The following is a 22,380-nucleotide window of genomic DNA, read 5'->3' on the forward strand; positions in this document are numbered from 1 at the left end:
GTTTGATATTGTGATTAATAATATCTAACAATATCTTAATAATATCAAACAATATTTAAACAATATCTAACATTATGAAACTATGATAAATAAACAAAATACAACAACACTAATATATTCATAGAGGAGCAATTGCTCTTAAATAAAATACAAACACATAATAACTAAAATCCCTAATTTATGATGGATATAATCTATAGAATTGTATATGTTCTCAATGTATTGTGTGTCTAATGTAGACTACACTACATGTATTTATACTATTAAATAGAATCAATTACAATAAAGACACCTAATAATTAGGACTCAATCATACTAGTTCTCGAGATTATATAACGGTAGATTTCCTAGAAATCTGTAATAGCCGATTATATTCTAATACTCCCCCTCATGTTGGAGTATATATGTCATATGCACCAAGCTTGTTACAAATATACTCAATCTGAGGGTCTCTAAGGGACTTGGTGAATACGTCTGATTGCTACAGGATGAGACACATTTTGGTTAGGACTAGGATGATCTAAGCATTGATGTTCAAGAGCTTGAGACGCAGTGGAGATACAAGCAACTGATTGTGATAGATAGTATAATCCTCAAGACTCGTCCTACTCCAATCGTCTGTCCGGTATGTCGATCCTGACAAGAACATAATTATTAGCAAAACGAACAGAGTAATTTTGGGTGCGAGTGAGCTTACTTATAGAGATTAAATTAAAAGGACAAACAGGAATATAAAGCACAAAATCTAGGGTAAGATTAGCAAAAATGGTGTGTTTGACCAATGCCACTAGTTTTTATTTGTGAGTCATTTCCCATGGTAACGGAAGGTAAAGAATCCTAATAAGTCACTTGAGAGAAAAAGAACTTGTTACCAGACATATGATCAGAGGCATCAGAGTCAAAAATCCAAGGTCCAAGGGAGAAGGACTTAGAAATACAACCTACAGGGTTACTAGACTGAGCAATGACAACGACAGGTTCTATAGGCTACATGCCTTGTATTGGAGAAACTCATTATAGGCATCTACTGAAGTTGAAACCTCATCTAATGGTTTTGGATAATAGACCTCAGCAATATTAGTTGTCTTATGTTGTTGTCGTGCCTTTGTACAACATTCTGCCTCAGTATGACCATATCGTCGACAAAAATTGCAACGAGGACGTTTACCACGATATCCACCACGACTTGAGTGTGAGCTTTCAAAAGTCATGGGAAAAGTACCTGAAATTGACTAAAAAGCCTGTGTGTGAGGAAGGAGACATAGAGTGCACCAGCAGGTTGGTCATGCCAACGAGCAAAACGCAAGCGGAGACCGTGCGTGAGACGTATGCGTCGAGAAGAGATCGTGCATGCAGCGGTTGATCGGAACGATGAATGAAGTGTAGATGTCATCGGAAGAAGCTCGGTGATAAAGCAAAGGGGCACACAGTTGTCGTGCGTACTTTTCATCTAAAAAAAATAATAATAATTCAAGATCGAAACCTTAAACTACTGATACCATATAGAATTGTATATGTTTTGAATGTATTGTGTGTCTAATATTGACTACACAATATGTATTTATACTATTGAATAGAATCAATTACAATAAAAACACCTAATAATTAGGAATCAATCATACTAATTACAATAAAGAGTCCCATTGGGCTTCAGCAAAACGACTACTAAGATACCTCAAAGGAACCCTCGAATATGGTCTATTCTATCAAAAGGAAGCAAAGACGAGTCTCATAGCTTATAGTGACAGCAACTATGTAGGTGACTTAGATGATAGAAGAAGCACCTCCGGTGCAGTTTTTTTGATTGGAAATGGAGCGGTTTTATGGATATCAAAAAACAGCCTTTGGTAAGCTTATCTACCACCGAGGCTGAATACATTGTAGCAGCATCTTGTACCTGGTGTATTTGGATCCAAAAAATTTTAGAGCATCTTGAATCAATAGAAAAGGAAGCAACTGAAATTTTATGTGACAACAGCTCTACCATTCCATTATCAAAATACCCTGTCTTTCATGGAAGGAGCAAGCATATAGCAGTAAGATTTCATTTTCTAAAAGACTTGGTTAATGGTCAAGTAGCTCGATTGACGAACTGCTGTTCCAAAGAGCAAGTAACTGACATAATGACTAAAGCATTAAAGCTTGATCAGTTTGAAAAAATCCGACACATGCTTGGAGTTACAACAGTCACTGAAATAAACTAAAAAAGCAGCCATTTAGCTTACGGGAGGGAATGTTAAGTTGCTAAGATTCGTTAATCACGTGCTCATAGAGTTTCCCGCTTTATAGGGTTGAACTGATATTAGGTTGTTACGTTGTTGTTTTATTTACGTGCCTACTTTACTGCCTTGCAGTATGGCACTTTCAGTTTTACAGTTATTGTAAAGGCTTATATAAGCAACCACTGCTTATTGAATAAAACATTCTCTCATTGCCTCATTTCGTGTCTTTGTATACCTGAGTCTCTACAAGACAAAGCCCTGAGCTGGGTACAGCCCAGTTCCCTCCATCCTTAACTAATCTCCAAATACAAAATTTCACTCTTATCTAGTGCTACTATAAAATTATGCACTGATATGTTTATCTGATAATCTTAGACTTCACATATTCCAATTTAAAGGTAGTTTTTTTTACCCAATAACCAAATTTGGAATTTTCAACTTTGCAATTTCAAAACCTAGTAAAACACTTCTTTAACTATCAGTGAACACGTGAATCAAAATAAAGGAAAACAAAAGGTTAATCTAGACCATAATGTATAGCCTCTTAGTAGGTACATCATACGTCTATCTTGTTATATAACCAGTATCCAAAAAAATCATATATTCTTTGAAATATTATCAACCAAGTTGACAAGTTTATCATCCAAGTATTCCAAGGTGATATGTCTTCCATTATTTTGGTGAACCTTTTTATTGCATAGTAGACCAACTGAACTGGTGATCGTCATGTATTAGCTTCTCTTAATATTTCAGCAAGCTCATTTTATGTCAATGATTTTCTTAAAAGGTACATGCTGCTGTTCCTCGCCTGGTCTTGCATCTTCATGATGAAGATGTTAGTGTCCGATCAGCCTGTCGGGTAATTGACCATCATCTTGAATTTCTTGAATCGGAGATTTGTAAAGAAATGTCTGACATGATAAATACTTCCTTTTTGACAGAATACCCTGAAACAAGTTTGCCCATTGATGGAAATTGAACGATTGCATGCTGTACTAAACACACACAGTTTCCTTTCTGATCATCGGTATGCTTTAACAGATTGTAAAATTGCTTAGTTTGTTATTATTTTGAATAATTTACAATGACGTATAATTATGCCATATAATTATGACAATGACGTCTTTTGTGTATATAGAAGTGACTATGAGGACTTTCTCCGAGACATTGCAAAGCAATTTACTCAACATCTTCCCATCAGAGTTGATAGTTATATGGCTTCATCAGTGCAGGTTCCTGTTCACAATTTTTGTTATAACACAATTAGTCATATTTTTTTACTGACTGAAACTAAGATTATGTGTGCTTGGATCAACTTACTTTTTTGTTTCATGATGATTTTATAGCCAAAGCTTTATTCTTAATGTATGAGCAGCATTTGAATTTTTTTAAAACAAATATTTTTTTCTCTTGGAGTTTAATATTCATGTACTATCAGAATAATTTTTTTTATACTATTTAGAAATCATTGACCAAGCAAGATTTACCCTGTTTGTGCACTCTAATTAATTTTCTCTCGAAATTAATCAAAATTGAACATGCACTTCTTTTGTTACCCCATTCCTAAACAATCTCTCTTTTGGGATGAATGAGTTGTAATCTCTTTTCTTTTTCCATTTTAGTTGAAAGAATCTAATGTAGATACTGTATCTCTTTTATATATGTATGTATAAGTTTCATCTTTTCTTTTTTGAGAATTATCTGTATTGGAATAACAAGTTGGAATTTATTCAGATTCATATTAAGGTTTATGGATATAGGTTCATGTACATAGAAAACACCATTCATAAACCTAGTAGAAAACATTCTTATTCATTTTCCTTGTAATCATAAAATGGAATTATTTCAGGGTGTGCGTGCATATATATATCCGTGTTTGCTGGGTGCTTTTCCATTCAAGTAATTAAAAAATAAATCTCTCTAAACATCCTCTTCTCAAGTATATGCAGTTATTAAGTTGTACAAAATATTCCTCATCTTTGCATTGTTCAAGCATGATCTGTCAACTTTAGTCGAATCTGTAGAGCATAGTAAGATTGGATAAAGGGCCAATATGTATTGGAACATTATTTGATTCATGCATTTTAGCTGAATTTTCTTTTCATGGACTTTCTACTTTATAATTTCCCCAATGTAAGTAAGCTGTAATAATTGTACAAGAAGGCATTAGAAACCTCAACCCAACACTTGGTGGTGTGTTGTGAATTATTTTTCCTTCTTTTTAAATCTAAGGCCTTGAGAATTTAGTTATTTGCTTTCTTTGATGAGGCAGGCTTTTGACGCACCATGGCCCATAATTCAGGCAAATGCTATATACTTCTGCAGCAGCATGCTCTCTCTATCGGATAATCAGCATATTTTATCTGTTTATCATTCACAGGTATTTGCAGGACACGGTTGCAATTTTCAGGCATTTTGGCTAAAACTTGGTTTTCACACGATTTGTCTGTCTTCTTTTAGGTCTTTGGTATGCTGGTTGGGAAAATGAGTCGATCACCTGATGCTGTCGTTAGAGCAACGTGTTCTTCCGCTCTCGGCTTGTTGCTGAAATCCTCCAATTTATGTTCATGGGTGGACTCAACATCACGGAACAATGATGCAGAGTCCATGAAAAACTAGCAACGCCATGGGCTATTTTAGGAAGGTTGAGTGGATCAGCGTGCTGCTTTGCATATTTGTCATGTGAAGGCAACCTGGCTGTTGGTGACGTTCTTGCACAGGGTTTTGTTTTAGCAATCGCCTCTTCTGTATTCTATTCTATCCATTTTCCCCCTCAAGTATTGTATTTTGTTGTAAAGTTTGAAATGCTTTTAAATGTACATTTATGTTAGTGTCATGATCGTGTAAATTGTTGTATATTAATTACACTTGAACTTCACCATGGAGGACTTGTTTTAGTATTTTCATTATTTTTTTCCATATTAAAGAATTAATGGTGTACAAGTGTCTCTCTCTCCCTGCCTCCCTGTGCTTGTATTAACGATGACAGAGGGAATAAATTCTCGCTATATCACGTGGCCAAAGTTTTAATGAGCAAGAATTGTGTGCCTAGAAAAAATAAAGAGATATTACCGCCCGAAGATAATGTGCAAACACTAATTCAAATTAAAAAATAAATTATACTTAAGTGGCTCCGAATTATTTAAATATTTGTTAAATATTATCAATTTTTTGGTAATTTTCTTTGGAATCTCATCATTTATGTTTAAAGAAATTTTGTTTGAGTATTTGAGTATCATCTTAAATTATTAGATTAAATTTGTTTAATAATTTCTGTTTTGTGTAATGTAATATCTATTTCATGGATTTTTATGGCTCCACAGAAACCAACCTTATCAACTTCTTTCTTTGCATCTCTTTTGGCAGACAATTTACTCTTACATCTTCCTTTGCTTATGCACTGCAACCGCCAAAAATTATTAAAGAGAAATGTTTTTTTTTTCACCCAGTGACATTCAACTTTAAAGGTAATGTATTTATTGAAAAAAGTAAAGTTAGTATTAGTAAAGAAAAGATAAAAGGATAAAAAAGTGAATATGAAGCGGGTGTAAAAAATTATAAAATGTCAAAGTAATGTAACCCATTATTAAATCCTTCAAAATCAATGCATATGCTCTTACATCATCCTCACAAATTTAAGTCACTCATTCTACAAACGGAGATAGTTAAGGTTATTTTTGTTTTTAAAGATGAATAAAAGGAAGAATGAGTGGATAAATTTAAGAGGATAGAGAACGAAAAATGAAATTATTTGTTTTAAGGAATGCATTCTGGATAACAAAAATATTTTAATTTTTATATTATAATTTTCTTTATTTAAAATTAATATAAAATAAAATATTATTATTATGTTAATTATTATTAGTAGTATTAATAATATTGTTATAATTTTATTAGTTTTTCTATTATTATTACTATTATAAATGTTATTTTTATTATTAATTATCCACAAGATTTAATAATCATTATTATTATTAAAAAAATTAATAGTTTTAATTTTACAATTAAAATTAGTAATTTATTATTATTATTATTTTATTATTTCTCTGTTTTAAGGGTGTGGGTAACGAAACACTTATTTAATTTATTTTTTCTTGTGTATTTAATAAATTATAAAATTTTAGTTTAAGTTGAAGTATTTGTTTGTATTATATTTTTATTTCAATATTACTTGTTAGTTGGTATTTCACATATTATAACATTTTTTATTATTTTTTTAACTTGGTTTTTTATCATAATAATTAATATATCTTTTATTATTAGAAAAAAAATACACATTATATCTTCAATAATTTACATTTCATAATTGGTGTTTGAATTTAATAAAACAAAGTAAATATTTTATTATATGTTATACATAAAAAACAATAAAAGAAAAATATATTCAACTTTTCAATAATTTAGATTGTATAACAGGTATCTTAATTTATTAAAAGAAGTAAGTTGAAACACCACAATTTGATGGAATGTCACAGTGAGTTATAAAAACGTATACTTGTAGCGGAACGATTATTTCTCAAATTCATAATAAAATCGTAATTCAAACGTGACTATTTAAAAAATTCTAAAATGTCAACAACAAATAAAAAAAAATTAGATTGCCTTTAATGTTTAATTTAAAACAACTAAAATTATAATAATAAAATTCCGAGTTCACTCATCTTCTCATCAATTTACTCCTCCTCAGATACATTTATATGATCATTTGCTCCCATATAACATACATGTCATTCGATCACCACACACACAACAAACAAATAAATAAGGATAAGTTAACTATAACGATGATATATAACTGAAATTTAGCCAAAGAAGATATTGTGAATAATATTAAACATGATATCCCAGTAATATACTTAAACATTATAATTACAATCACACATCATGTATGAAAAATAAAATTCCAGAAAGAAAATTCCTCCGAACATATACTCAACAATATCACAAACTTAATTATTAAATAAATCCAAAACCTAACATGATAACCAAAATCTTTAAATTTTGAAAATGCCACTTTAACTGGTATTAGTGAGTTCAAAATAAAACCCGCAATTAAATTCACTACAAATGATTTAAATATCAAGACCACGGTCACAGATAGACCACTCAACCATACGTGGCCCCGCAAATTTAAAATAAGCAAAATAAAGAAGACTACTAAGTCAACATGGCCATCCATGAATGTCACATCCAAGTAAAATTATCTTAAATGCTAATGAAAGAATGATCCAAAAATATCCCACGTCTGCACCCGAGAATCATAAATTGAGAAAGTTAAACAAATTCGTGGATCCATGCACACTCACGTAAACCAACTTGCGTCTCAAATCTAAAAGTGAAACAATTTCTTTTTTTTTTTCTTACAATCCATGGCTTTCAAGGAGTGGTCACATGATGCAAAGTATGAAACCATGCAAAACGGCTAGGTTACGGGTCCACATTAGGAAAAATAGGTTTGTATAGTTTTGCCTTAAAAAAACATGTGATAGAAGGAGAAAAACATAACACTAAAACTAAGGAAAATAATTATCTTACAAAACCAAGACAAACAACTAAGTTATATGCACCATTGACCCCTTGATTAACCACATCAAATGTAAAGTGAATCAATGAAGAAACCCAAAAGCATGCAATCCTAGTGTAAACTTTGAAAGGAACAACCACATTCCCATTCTTTCATCCAAGCCAAGGTTGCTTAAATGCTAATAAAGCAAATAGCTAGAGATAAGTCCTATATCTCCGCCACCACAACATAAAAGCATTTTTTTTTTCCACCATCAATTTTTCTTTCATCCAACCCAAAAGCTGCACACCAACTTGCTAAAAACATATGTCAAATCATCACATAAATTAAAAGAAATTAAGTAACCAAAATTTCATACTTATGGAGCAAATGTGAATGCACGTGACATGAAATAATTCAATTAAATAAAATAACAAATCTTAATTAAGATATTAATTTTTTTTTTCGTTTCTCTTTATTCTAAATTTTCTGGGTTTTACATTAGTAAACAGTAAAATTGAAGAAATAACATCACATATTTAAATCAAATTTTTATTAACATAAAACTTCAAAATTAACAACAAAAAAAAATTGTATAAAGGTTAGGGAAAAAACATCAAAATTTATATGTGATAACATATTTTTTCTTTTTATAATCTCTTTAAAATAAGAGGATGAAAATCTTAAAACTCTGAAATCCATCTCAGAACTCTTGAAACAAACATTTAAGTTACTCTAAAATTCATCATAACAAAAAGTACATCCCTTAAAAAACAAACAGATCTTTATCCTTATACAAATATTATGTGCAAAACCAAACCTACACTCCAAAGTCTCATTTCATTTGCCTCTGGCAGTCATGGTTTTCTTAACAAACAATCTTCACTTTCTCTTGTTTCCCTAATGGTTCAAGACCACATGATCCCGATGATTGATATTAAATAATTATTATTCATCTAAAATATTAATGTTAACTTTATTTTATTATATACTGTATGCGTACATTTTTTTCATGATATAATTTTATTATTCAAAACTATTATTATAAATGGAAGTTAATTTTGTAATCGATGATTTATAGAAGAGAACATGAACATATTATTCCATATATATATATATATATATATATATATATATATATATATATATATATATATATATATATATATATATATATATATATATAATTTAGTAAATTATCTTAATTTTGTATTAATTTCTTGCATATTTCTTTTTTTTATTCAATCATTTTAAATAATGTAAGTGTTTTTTCAAGTTCGTTTTTTTCTAAAGGAAAAATTAGGTCAGCACTAATTTTCTGGAAATTTAATTTTGACAAAACAAAAGCTAGAATTTGACTTCTCAGTAATAAAATTTTATCTCATATTATAGTGAATTGTGCTACCTTAATGAATATTCTCTATAATGTCTGGAAAATTCTTGGCAATGTGTAATCTAGCTTTTCTCATAAATATCTTCAACTATTAATTGATGGTCATATGAAACAACTGTCAAATATATTTTTCTCAATACTTGAAAGAAAAAAAAAAGGTTAAAGCTCGAGGTGTAAAATAAGTGAGGAACAATTATATTTAATTATTAAATTTTGATAATTTTCTTATATAACATGAGGTATTATGTTCTAAATGACTTTTGAATATTAAAAATAAGAAAAGAAAAAATTGAAAAATCACACAGCTAAAAATATAAGAGAAAATTGTACATGTGAGACGTGAGATCGTGTTTGTTTATCGTTTCTATTGAAAAGGAAATCAAGATAAGATAGGACAATGGAAGACTGAGACAATAATGGAGGAGTGAGAAAGAATAATGGAGGAGTGAGAAATAAGTGTGAATGTAAAGTATGAAAAGTAAATTTTTCTATCAAGATATGATAGCTTATATACACTTCCTCATCTCCTCAAATATGCCACTCTCCATAAAACGAGCTACACTAAAACCCATTGCAAAGCAAGAAACGCAGTGACAAACTACTGCACAATTCATTTGCCACTTCTACAGTAGTCATGGTTTCTCAAATAACCGATCTTCACTTCGTCTTGTTTCCCCTAATGGCTCAAGGCCACATGATCCCCATGATGGATATTGCAAGACTATTAGCACAACGCGGTGTGGTTGTCACCATATTCACCACTCCAAAAAATGCATCACGTTTCGATTCAGTTCTTTCTCGTGCTGTTTCATCTGGTCTCCAAATCCGACTTCTACAACTCCATTTTCCAGCCAAAGAGGCAGGACTACCTGAAGGGTGTGAGAATCTCGACATGGTGACATCAATGGATATGATAAACAAAATGTTCTGCACCATCACCATGCTTCAGAAGTCAGCAGAGGAATTATTTGAAGCACTAACACCAAAACCAAGTTGCATAATCTCTGACTTTTGCATTCCCTGGACTGCTCAAATAGCTGAAAAGTATCGTATTCCAAGGATTTCGTTCCAGGGAATTTCCAGCTTCTGCTTACACTGTATGCACCAGCTACAGACTTCAAAAATTCGTGAAAGCATCCCTTCAAAATCTGAGTATTTCACTATTCCTGGCATACCTGACGAAATTAAAGTTACCAAAGAGCAGTTACCAGGATCACTCTCATCATATGATTCGAAGGACTTCGGAGACCAGGTGATTGCTGCTGAGAGGAAGTCATATGGAGTTATCATAAATAGTTTTGAAGAATTGGAGAAGTCGTATGTGAGGGATTACAAGAAGGTGAGAAATGATAAGGCGTGGTTCATTGGTCCTGTTTCATTATGCAACAAAGATGGTTTGGACAAGGCTCAAAGAGGCAACCAGGCCTCAATTAACGAGCACCATTGCTTGAAGTGGCTAGACTTGCATCAACCCAAGTCTGTGGTGTATGTCTGTTTTGGAAGCTTATGCAACTTGATTCCTTCACAACTTGTTGAGTTAGCCTTGGCCTTGGAGGATACAAAAAGGCCATTTGTATGGGTTATTAGGGAGGGAAGTCATTTCCATGAACTGGAAAAATGGATCTCTGAAGAAGGGTTTGAGGAAAGGACGAAAGGGAGAGGCCTAATAATTCGAGGTTGGGCTCCACAGGTAATGATATTATCACACTCTTCCATTGGAGGATTCTTAACGCACTGTGGTTGGAATTCAACACTTGAAGGGATAAGTGCTGGAGTTCCACTTGTTACCTGGCCCATGTTTGGTGATCAATTTTTAAACGAGAAGCTTGTAACTGATGTGTTGAAGATTGGTGTGAGCGTTGGGGCAGAGGTTCCATTGAAGTGGGGAGAGGAAGAGAAGATGGGTGTGATGGTGAAGAAGGACAATATTAAGAGGGCGATATGCATGGTGATGGATGAAGATGAAGAAGAAGGCAAAGAGAGAAGAGAAAGAGTAAGCAAATTGAGTGAAATGGGAAACATAGCTGTTGAAGAAGGAGGCTCTTCTCATCTTGATGTCACTTCTCTTATCCAAGACATCATGCAACAATCAGGATAAAAATTTGACTGTAGTTTTTTAACTTTAGTCATATCCTTGGCTGTTTTCTTTTTTGCTATTATGTCTTTGCTTTATATTTTGGGATTATTTTATTTGAATTGTGAAATATATGTTTTATTCCTTTTAAAACTTTCTATTAAAATAATATATTTTATAATATAGTATTTCAAAAAATTTATAAAAATAAATTAGTTTAAACATGTGTTAAATTTAGGACAATGGTATTATAATTTTTATTTTTTCTTTATTCTCATTTTTTATTTAACATGGGTCGTTAATTAATGTATTATTTTTTTTGTTTTTTTTAAAAAAATCAGTGATTTATACTAAATTATATTAGAAAATAAAAATTAAAAATTAAAAAAGTATAAATTTTCTTGAGGTTTGGAAATCGGGCTAAAGTTGGAAAATTGTATTGCTTTACCGTTCTAAGGTCAATACAGGTGTGAGACTTTGGATCCATCTGATTCAAGAAATTGAGAAATAACTCGTGAAGTAAATTTGAGTTTGGAAGTTGAATGGCCTAAGCACATGCCAAATAAATTCGTGGGTATTGTTCCAACCCGTTCCTGTTTTGACGGGGAATTTTCATATTGATTGGGTATGAGTATGGAGAATCTCTGACTTTTTCAATTGGGTATGAGGATGGGTATGGGGATGTACATATCCCCGCCATAATACTCGTCTCCGCCATATCTCCATCCCCGTTTAAATTTTTAAAATATTCACAATTAATTAAGTAATCATATATATATATATATTCTATTTTTTATTTTTTCTAATTATTTGGTTTGTCATGAAACTCATTCGTATCTCCAATATATTTTTCATCTTATCATAAACTTTATGTAATTATGTTAAAATTATGTATGTCAATTAAAAAAATTTTATGTTTTACATTTGAATATTTCTATTATTTTTTACTATTTTTATTTATTATATATTTTCCTTTAATATGAGAATGTTTAATACTCTCAATTTAAGGATATAAAAAAAATTATTTAATTATTATTATTAATTTTTGTTTAATTTAAAGAATTCTTTTGTTTCGTTAAAATAATTTTTGTTTTTTTTCAACCATTGGGTACATATGTTGATATTTAAAAAATTCTCTTATATCTCTCAGATATTTTTCATCTTATTATACCCTTAATTATACATTTGATTTCTTTTGTGCAATCTCATTCAATAGTTTCTCAAATTATTTCTAGGACACACATTTGTTAACTTTTTAATATTTTTATTTATTGTTTATTTTCATCATGTAGAATAATATTTCGATATATTCTATCTAATTATTTTTTATTTTCTAACTCATATTGTAACTTTTTCACTTTAATTGTATAAATAACTTTTATTTACTACAATATAAAAATTTAATGTAATTGCCATGAATATTTTGTTGTCATTATCCCACGTATATTGGAGTTCAAAAGATACAAAATCTATGTCAAAATTTTATTATTATGTTTATTATTTGTTCTTTGTGTTGTTTTGATCAAGTGATGTATTATAACTTTTAGTAGTGTATAAAGAAGAAATTCATTAGAATTTAAAAAATTAAAGTAAACAAACATTTAAAATATATTTTAATTTGAATATTTGTTTTCCTTTTATATTTTTTTAAAATATTTTTAATTTTATCAACTAAGTTTCATTAATGTTTGTAGTTTGCAAATTTAATAAATGTTTTGATTCTCATGAAATTTTATTTGGTATTCTAATGTAAAATGTAAACAATTATAATTAATTTCAAAATATTTGATATGAAAGAAACAATCATCCTCCTAATATTGAATATTTGAAATATTATGTTTTCTTTACTGTATTTTTTTTTCTTTTATAAAGATTAATATTGAAGTAGTTAGAAAACGGGTATGAGTATGGATACGAGATTATACCCGTTAGTCGGTAGGGACGAGGATGAGACAAAAGTTTGATACCCGTTGAGTTTTTGTATGAGGATGGGAATAGATATGGGATAGGAAACTCGTTCCTGCGCTGCCCCGTTGCCATCCCTACCTAGGCCTTTAATAAGTGATTTAGATTTATGTTCTCTAATCTATATCCGTGCGTACGCACAGGTGGTGTGTTTTTTTTTTCTTTTAATTTTGTATTTGTAAAATAAAAAGAATATTAATTATCTTTTGTAATTAATCATCTTTTCATATATATCATTATACAATATTATTGTTCATACCATTAATAATAATAAATATTAGAGTTAGATATTATTAGAATTATGATGGATCAATGTAACTTTAATCTTTGTTGTCATGGTTTTTAATGGAGTAATCTAAAATTGGTTACAAATAACTTTAGATATTTTGTTACTTGGAATAAAAATATATTATATTTTTTAATAGATTATTTTAAAATTGCTTACAAATAATCATAGATATTTTGTTAGATGGAATAACAAAATATTATGTTTTAAATTGCTTACTAATAAATACATTGATTATAAATAATATTATGGTTATGATTATTGTGATATTTATGTATTAAAATGTCACATGGTTAATGGTTACTATAATCTTTGGAGGGTATATTAATTAAAAGTTTAAATATAGTTGCAAAAGTGAGGAATTGTTTTTCTTTTAATATTTTGAAATATAAAATTACAAACATTGAAAGTAATATATGGAAAAATGATGTTTTAAGAGGGAAAAAAATTGGTGGATTTGTCTGCATTCAAAGAAAAAGTTTAACATGGGTGGTAAAGGAAAAAACAACTTCATGACTGTATCAAGAAGATTGTGCACTAAAGATTTTCAAGATTCGTTAACCTGATTTCATCTGGACAAATAAGTTTATTTTCAAAATTTTTTACCGTGAGTTTGTTTGTATATAATATAAAAATGCATTGGATTGGAAGACGACTGTTAGTTCAATATTTGTATAATTATTATTATTATATTTAAATAGAAAATTTATATTAAGTGTTATAATTATGTATAATTATATATAATATCTAAATAAATAATTTGATAATATTTAGATGTAAATATATTTGCTTTAAATTATAAAATTGATTAATGATGTGTAATTAAACCATATAAAAGGTTGAGGTGGAGTTTACACTTTTCCATATAAAATGTAGACATAAGATATTTTAGGAATCCAAACAAAATAATAATCACAATGATAATGATAATTATTATAATACTAATATAAAATAATTATACTATTATTAATAACATTAATATTACTAATAAAAGTAATAATAATACTGAATGTTTATTAATACTAATATTTACACTAATACTACTAATACAAATAATAATAATTCAAAAAATAATAATAATAATAATAATATTACGGATCCCGTAAAAAAAATAATAGTATGAAAATAATTAAATAACCCATCACAAGTATTCTTAATAATAAATAATATTTATTTCAGAATAATAATAATAATAATAATAATTTTTAATAATAATGTTAATAATAATACTAATGTAAAACAACTAATAATAATAAGTAGTGGCTGGTATTGAGACATATGCACGACTATTATTATTATTTTTAATTATATTAATAATAATATAATAATTTTTAATAATAATGTTAATAATAATAATAATACTAATGTAATACAACTAATAATAATAAGTAGTGGCTGGTATTGAGACATATGCATATGTACGACTATTATTATTGTGTGAAGATGGGGATGAATTTTTTTTACGAGAATAGATATGGAATAGCAAAACTCGTCTCCGTCTCGCTCCGTTATCATCCCTACTTCATGACCTTTAATATGTGATTTAGATTTATGTTCTCTGATCTATGAGATACTTTTATCAAAAATTAAAGATAAAAGATAAAGATGATTGTATTTATAATTTTAATAGTGTTATAAATGTATAATTTGAACTATTTAAGGTTATAAGTAGACGAAAGATTTGGATACGTGAATTGTCTAAAATTTCCTTTCTTTTTAGAGTTTTTCATCTTGTATCTATTTATTTGAAGATTGGAGATCGAGAGAGTTTCTCTTCATTTTTGTTTAATCAGTTTATTAATGGAGTTGACTTTATTAAAATAAATTAAATAATTTTTATTCATTTAAAATATTATTTTATTTTATTATGAACTGTATGTATAAATTTCTATTCATGATATAATTTTATTATTCAAAACTATGATTATAAATAGAAGTTAATTTTATAATTGATTATTTATAGAAGAGAACATGAATATATTATTCCATAAATTATATAAATAATTTAGAAAATTAGCTTAATCTTGTATTAATTTCTTGCATATTAATTTTTTTTATTTAATAATTTTAAATAATATAAGTATTAAATTCGTTTTTTTAGAGGAAAAATTTGGTCAGCACTTGGTAAATAAAATCATATCGAGAATTTGATTTCTCAGTAATAAAACTTTATCATATTACAGTTAATTGTGTTGCTTTAGTAAATATTATCTATAATGTGTTATCTAGTAAGTTCTTGGCTTGCCATTAAAAAATTGTCTTGTGTAGGAAGGATAAATATGACGACTGCCGCCACTAGAAATTAGGCTTTTTCATAAGTTATTAATGGTCTTCAACTATTAATTGATGGTAATATGAAACAAATTTCAAATATAATTTTCTTAATACTAAAAGAAAAAAGGTTAAAGCTGGAGGTGTAAAATAAGCGAGACATGTGAACGTGTTTGTTTATCATTACTCTAAAAAAGAAATCAAGATAGGAAATGGGAGGTTGAGACAACCTATACTCATTTTTTGACATGATTTTTTTTTTTTATAATGGAGGAGTGAAAAATAACGCATGAAATGTAAAGTGTGCAAAATAATAGCATATGCACTTACGTCATCTCCTCAAATATGTCTCTCTGCATAAGCTACAGTAGAAACCATTGCAAAGAAAGAAACTCAGCCACATACTACTACTGCACAATTCATTTGCCTCTTTTATAGTAGTCATGGTTTCTCAAATAACCGATCTTCACTTCGTCTTGTTCCCCCTAATGGCTCAGGGCCACATGATCCCCATGATGGATATTGCAAGACTATTGGCACAACGTGGTGTGGTTGTCACCATATTCACCACTCCAAAAAATGCATTACGTTTCAATTCAGTCCTTTCTCGTGCTGTTTCATCTGGCCTCCAAATCCGACTTCTACAACTCCCTTTTCCAGCCAAAGAGGCAGGATTACCCGAAGGGTGTGAGAACTTCGACATGGTAACCTCAATGGATATGATAAACAAAATGTTCCGCACCGTCAACATGCTTCAGAAGTCAGCCGAGGAATTGTTTGAAGCACTAACACCAAAACCAAGTTGCATAATCTCTGACTTTTGCATTCCCTGGACTGCTCAGCTAGCTGAAAAGTATCGTATTCCAAGGATTTCGTTCCACGGATTTTCTTGCTTCTGCCTCCATTGTCTCCACCAGGTACACACTTCAGGGGTTCGTGAAAGCATCACTTCAAAAACAGAGTATTTCACTATTCCTGGCATACCTGACAAAATTCAAGTTACCAAAGAGCAGTTACCAGGAGCACTCTCCTATGATTCGAAGGAGTTTGGAGAGCAGGTGCGTGCTGCTGATAAGAAGTCATATGGGGTTATCATAAATAGTTTTGAAGAGTTGGAGAAGACGTATGTGAGGGATTACAAGAAGGTGAGAAATGATAAGGTGTGGTGCATTGGTCCTGTTTCATTATGTAACAGAGATGGTTTGGATAAGGCTGAAAGAGGCAAGCAGGCCTCAATGAATGGGCACCAATGCTTGAAGTGGCTAGATTTGCAGCAACACAAGTGTGTGGTGTATGTTTGTTTTGGAAGCTTATGCAACTTAATTCCTTCACAACTTGTGGAGTTGGCCTTGGCCTTGGAGGATACAAAAAGGCCATTTGTATGGGTTATTAGGGAGGGAAGTCATTTCCAAGAACTGGAAGAGTGGATCTCTGAAGAAGGGTTTGAGGAAAGAACCAAAGGGAGAGGCCTAATAATTCGAGGTTGGGCTCCACAAGTAATGATATTATCACACTATTCCATTGGAGGATTCTTAACACACTGTGGTTGGAATTCAACACTTGAAGGGATAAGTGGTGGAGTGCCACTTGTTACCTGGCCTTTATTTGGCGATCAATTTTTGAACGAAAAGCTTGTTAGAGATGTATTGAAGATTGGGGTGAGCGTGGGTGCAGAGGCTCCAGTGATGTGGGGAGAGGAGGAGAAGATGGGTGTGATGGTGAAGAAGGATGATATTAAGAGGGCAATATTCATGGTGATGGATGAAGATGGAGAAGAAGCCAAAGAGAGAAGAGAAAGGGTAAAAAAATTGTGTGAGATGGGAAAGAGAGCGATGGAAAACGGAGGTTCTTCTCACGTTGCCATCACTTCACTAATCAAGGAAATTATGCAGCAATCAACTAGCCTTAGCCTGGAGGATTCACAACTTACGTCTTCTTCTTGATTTGTTCGGTTTAATATGCCCAACATTAGATAGGAACTCTCAGCCTCTAGTAATACTATATCCACTGTTTTCTTTTATTTTTAATGTAAAATATTAATATATACTCTTATTTATAATAACATATAAAGAAATTTTTTCTTTGAATTTACATTTCAAAATATCAATTTTACCTTTTAAAATATAACGATTTATTAAATTTTTGAAAATTGACAGTTACTTTTATAAACTTTTTATAATACCGTCTATCTTTGCTTCTTCTCTTTTTATTTTCTTCTATTTATCAACAATTATTCTCTCATCTTTTCTGATATATTTCACTTTACTTTTAATAAATATAATTTTATTTATATATTAGTTTAATAATATTACATTATCATCACATATTAATATAATATCATGCAAATTTAAGAAATGCATAAACACATACGCGATAACGCCTTTGTAGTATTATTAAAATGAAGTTTAAAATGTTCCTTTTAAGTAGATGATAACACGGCACTACCCTATCCACAACAAAAAATATTTAGTCACTACTCATTCTGTATCTGTTTTAAAAGAAATATTATATAAATTTTTAAACTAAAATTTAAAATAAAATTATAAAAAGATGTAAATTTAATTTAATTTAATAAAATATAAAATATATTCTTATTTTAATTAAATTTAACTTAATAAATATAAATTAAATTTTAATTGTAATATTTTGCATATATAAATACTCCTTATAAATAATATGATATCAACACTCAACTCATTTATAAACAGATACATATATTAAAATATCTACTATCCACAAATACCAACTATTCATTACTAATCTCATCCAAAAATATTAGTAGGATGAATATTATTTTTCATCCTTACTTATAAGGCTATATTTTTTTCTCCTAGACATATTATAGGACTATTATTTATGACGCATTATTAATTTATAATTCCTATTTTTTTATGATAATAGTTTGAATATTTTTATAATATGTATAACTACCCAATAATCGTATATATTATTATTTTATTTCAAATTTTTATTTATATTTATTTTTGTTATATTATATTTTATTATTAAAAGGATTGTCAACTGGTTCTTAATTAAAAGAGTGGGTCTCAAAAAATATTTTTCATTTTCTTAATATAAATTATTTATGTGTAATGTGTCATCCTTCTTGTATATGATACTAAATGGCTCATTTCGGTTGTCAGTTAATTATGCTCGGAAAAATTTTATGAAAAAATAATGCAATACTGCATTTTCTTTTTAATGATCTAAAAGTTTTAAAAACAATGAAACGAAATTAAGACGCTCAAGAAGACAAATTAATATATTAAACAGTTAATATATTAGACCTCAATTATTCTTACGAAAATAACAATAAAATATGTTATACACTAAACTTCCTATGCTAAAAACACGCATTATTAGAGTTAAAATGTTAGTATTTGATATCAACGCAGAAAAAAAAAATGTAATCTTTCTAATCTCTTTCAATCTTTGAAAGGCCAAATACATAAAGGTTTGTTCAAGACTAAGTTATATATTATTTACTAAGAGTATACTATTATAGCATAATATTATATAGTGATATTTTAATTTTGATAAAAATATTGAGAATTGTAATATCTTTTAATTTATACTAATAGTTAATAGTATAAAATAATATTAATCAGTCCTAGTTGAATACTTCTATTCACTTTTTAAACATATTTTTATTTTAATCATATGCAATTATTTATATCTTATTTCTCCTAGTAATAATATATTATTATTATTATTTTTATTAATATAATTTCATATACTTTTTAAATTACATAAATGTTTAATAATTTTAGTTTGTATTATCTAAAAAATATTTTGTTATTAAAATTGTTTGTGATTTAATTTATTATTTAAAACTTAATAACAAAATAAAAATAGAATTAGTATTTATAGAATCGGGCAGTTGATTATGGATTCGGGTTAGCTTAATTTAGAACGTGGATTAAACAGATAAAAATAATAATTTAATTAAATTTGTATCATATTTTGTGCAATTAATTTATTTAAATTTAGATTAAGCACATCGAACAAAAATAATTAAATTAAATTTGTTTAATAATTTATGTTTTGTGTAATATAATATCTATTTCATGGATTTATTTTTTATGGCTGCACATTAAGCAAGCTTATCTTTGCAGCTGAAGAGGTGGTGGGGAGAGATAAGTAGAGGTTGAAAGAAGCCCTGAGCTCCTCACCACACACATTTTTGTTATCAACTTCTTTGTTTGCATTTCGACAGAGGATTCTCTCACGCCAAAACTCTTGCATCTTCCGTATCCATGCACTGCAACCACAATAAATTATTATTACATCCTTCAAAATCATTATTTATCTGTAATTTATCAACCACAAACTAACATAAATATAGCCTGTAAAAAATAAGTATGGGTGTGTACGTGTGGATAGTCATTTTTTGTACGTGTGGTATGTTTTTCTTCTACGTCGTAATTATATATTTTTTTCAATTTGGATCCCGGACACGGTTTAGACACATATTGATCTAAACTATTAAGAAACAGAAGACGTAATTAATGTTCATAATTATCACTTCTATTCCTATTGTCACTTTTATTCCTACGTCATTAATATATATATCATTTCTAAAAATACCTATCAAATAATATTCACAATTTATTTATCCAATAATGTCATACAGCAGTATTTATAATCATGTCTATCAAATAATATTTATAATTGTGTTCATTTAATTATGGCTGATTTCGACAGCCATTAGAACAACGACTACGTTCTCGCCATTAGAACAACAAGTACGATATCGAAATATTGTCTGATTTGAAACATTGTGGAATTCCGTCATAATTTTGTCTTTAAAAGACGTTTTAGAGGATAGAGGGAAGTAAAAATATTTAAATTTTGTTAACTCCCGAACGATGTGAGACTTATTGAGTGTACTAGGACTAGAGATGGCAAATAAACCCGTGCCCGTGGGTATCACCCGAACCCGTCCCCGTTTTGACGGGGAATCCCCGCTTTGACTGGGTATGGGTATGGGTATGGGTAATACCCGAAATTTTCAACTGGGGATGGGGATGGGGATGGGATATATATATACCCGCCCAAATACCCGTCCCCGCTTAAATTACTAAACTATTTATAATTTATTAAATAATCTAAAAAATATATATAAATAAATAATATATTTACACATAAAATATAATATAATATAATATAATATAATATATAGTATATATACATATAAATAAAATATACTTTATATATATATATATATATATATATATATATATTTACACATATACATGTAATATAATATAATATAATATATAATATACATATAATATATACATAATAATATAATATATATATAATATATACGTATAAAACAAATTAATCATTTAACTAGTGAGATCTTTTATAAACAAATTTATAACATTACAAATTTATAAAAATTTAAAATATATATATATATATATATATATATATATATATAAAGCATAAAATATCTACGCATATACATATAATATATATACATAATAATATAATATATATTATATTTATATTATTATATAATATAATATAATATATACTTAAAATAAATATATATCTATAAATATATATATATATATATATATATATATAACATAAGATATCCACACATATAATATATATACATAGTAATAATAATATAATATATAATATAATATAATATATATAAATAATTATATATATATATATATACATAAGATATCCACACATATAATATATATATACATAGTAATATAATATATAATATATATAAATATAATATATATATATATATATATATATATATATACATATTTCTCATTCTCTTTGTTTTTTGTTATACACTTTGTTTACTCTCTCAATTGTCTGGTTTGTTTTTCAAGATTTAATTTTGAAGGTAATTTTTCTTCTTCTTATTACATAATTTTTACTCTCTGTACATGGTTATGTTCAAATAGGTGTTCCTCAATTTCATTCTATGAAATAATTTTTAGGTTACACATTTGATTATCTTTATTTATTTATTTATTTTCATGAAAATGTTTGACTCTTATTTTGTAGCTCTTCTTTTTGTTACTTTGGTTATACACTTTTTTACTCTCTTTTAATTGTTTGGCTTGTTCTTTAAGGTTTAAGCAGATCTTCAAGGTACTTTTCCTTTTATCATAATCTTAATTATACATTTTTTTTCCGTTATGTTATGTTCAAATGGATATTCTCAAATTTGGGTCACACATTTAATTATCTTTACTCCTTTATGATAATTTTATTTATTATTTATTTTTTGTTTCATGATAATGTTTAATTCTCAATTTTAAGTGCTCAATTGCATAAATCCTTAATTTAATTCAAGATCAAAAGATGAAGAATCTATGTTTAAATTTGAATTATTATTAATTTAATTTTGTTATTTGTGCTATTTCGTTTAAGTGGTATAATATAAATTTTTAATAGTATAAAAAATATTTGAAATATTTTTAAACTTGATTATTGGTTTTCCTTTTATATTTTGTTAAAAAAGAAATTAACCTTTTTACTTTGTTTGATTTTTTTTTGTTACGTATGTTAGTTTCTAGAGAAAATGAGCACAGGAGATCAAGATTTGCAGGTACCAAGTCCACCACAGTGTTCACAACAACCAACTCCCTTTCAAAGTTCCAATAATGACAGTCAATCTCCATTGAA

General features: G+C 28.5%; 3 protein-coding genes across 8 annotated transcripts in view; all 3 read left to right on the forward strand.

Annotated features, from left to right (window-relative positions):
- LOC114163799 (protein SHOOT GRAVITROPISM 6) overlaps positions 1 to 5,155 on the forward strand; it is a 59,912-nt gene extending 54,757 nt beyond the window's left edge. For 4 of the 6 annotated variants that reach the window (XM_028048129.1, XM_028048148.1, XM_028048158.1 and 1 more), the window contains 5 exons: positions 3,010 to 3,081; positions 3,164 to 3,249; positions 3,361 to 3,454; positions 4,495 to 4,602; positions 4,683 to 5,155. In XM_028048129.1, coding sequence (XP_027903930.1) covers positions 3,010 to 3,081; positions 3,164 to 3,249; positions 3,361 to 3,454; positions 4,495 to 4,602; positions 4,683 to 4,841 — 519 coding nt within the window. In that variant the 3' untranslated portion in view covers positions 4,842 to 5,155. Of the gene's footprint in view, positions 1 to 3,009; positions 3,082 to 3,163; positions 3,250 to 3,360; positions 3,455 to 4,494; positions 4,603 to 4,682 lie in introns of those variants that run through there. The other 2 variants (XM_028048140.1, XR_003599428.1) reach the window with 2 other exon arrangements.
- A 4,448-nt stretch (positions 5,156 to 9,603) lies between these two features.
- On the forward strand, positions 9,604 to 11,345 carry LOC114187772 (UDP-glycosyltransferase 73C5-like). Its single transcript, XM_028076170.1, has one exon. The coding sequence runs from the start codon at positions 9,753 to 9,755 to the stop codon at positions 11,214 to 11,216; it is 1,464 nt and encodes a 487-aa protein (XP_027931971.1). The 5' UTR covers positions 9,604 to 9,752; the 3' UTR covers positions 11,217 to 11,345.
- A 4,722-nt stretch (positions 11,346 to 16,067) lies between these two features.
- Positions 16,068 to 17,725, forward strand: LOC114178903 (UDP-glycosyltransferase 73C2-like). Its single transcript, XM_028065054.1, has one exon. It carries the CDS (start codon positions 16,158 to 16,160, stop codon positions 17,655 to 17,657), a length of 1,500 nt encoding a protein of 499 aa, XP_027920855.1. The 5' UTR covers positions 16,068 to 16,157; the 3' UTR covers positions 17,658 to 17,725.
- The last annotated feature ends 4,655 nt before the right edge of the window (positions 17,726 to 22,380 follow it).

Source organism: Vigna unguiculata, chromosome 1 (genome assembly GCF_004118075.2).
Source record: "Vigna unguiculata cultivar IT97K-499-35 chromosome 1, ASM411807v1, whole genome shotgun sequence".
Classification (NCBI taxonomy): Eukaryota; Viridiplantae; Streptophyta; class Magnoliopsida; order Fabales; family Fabaceae; genus Vigna; species Vigna unguiculata.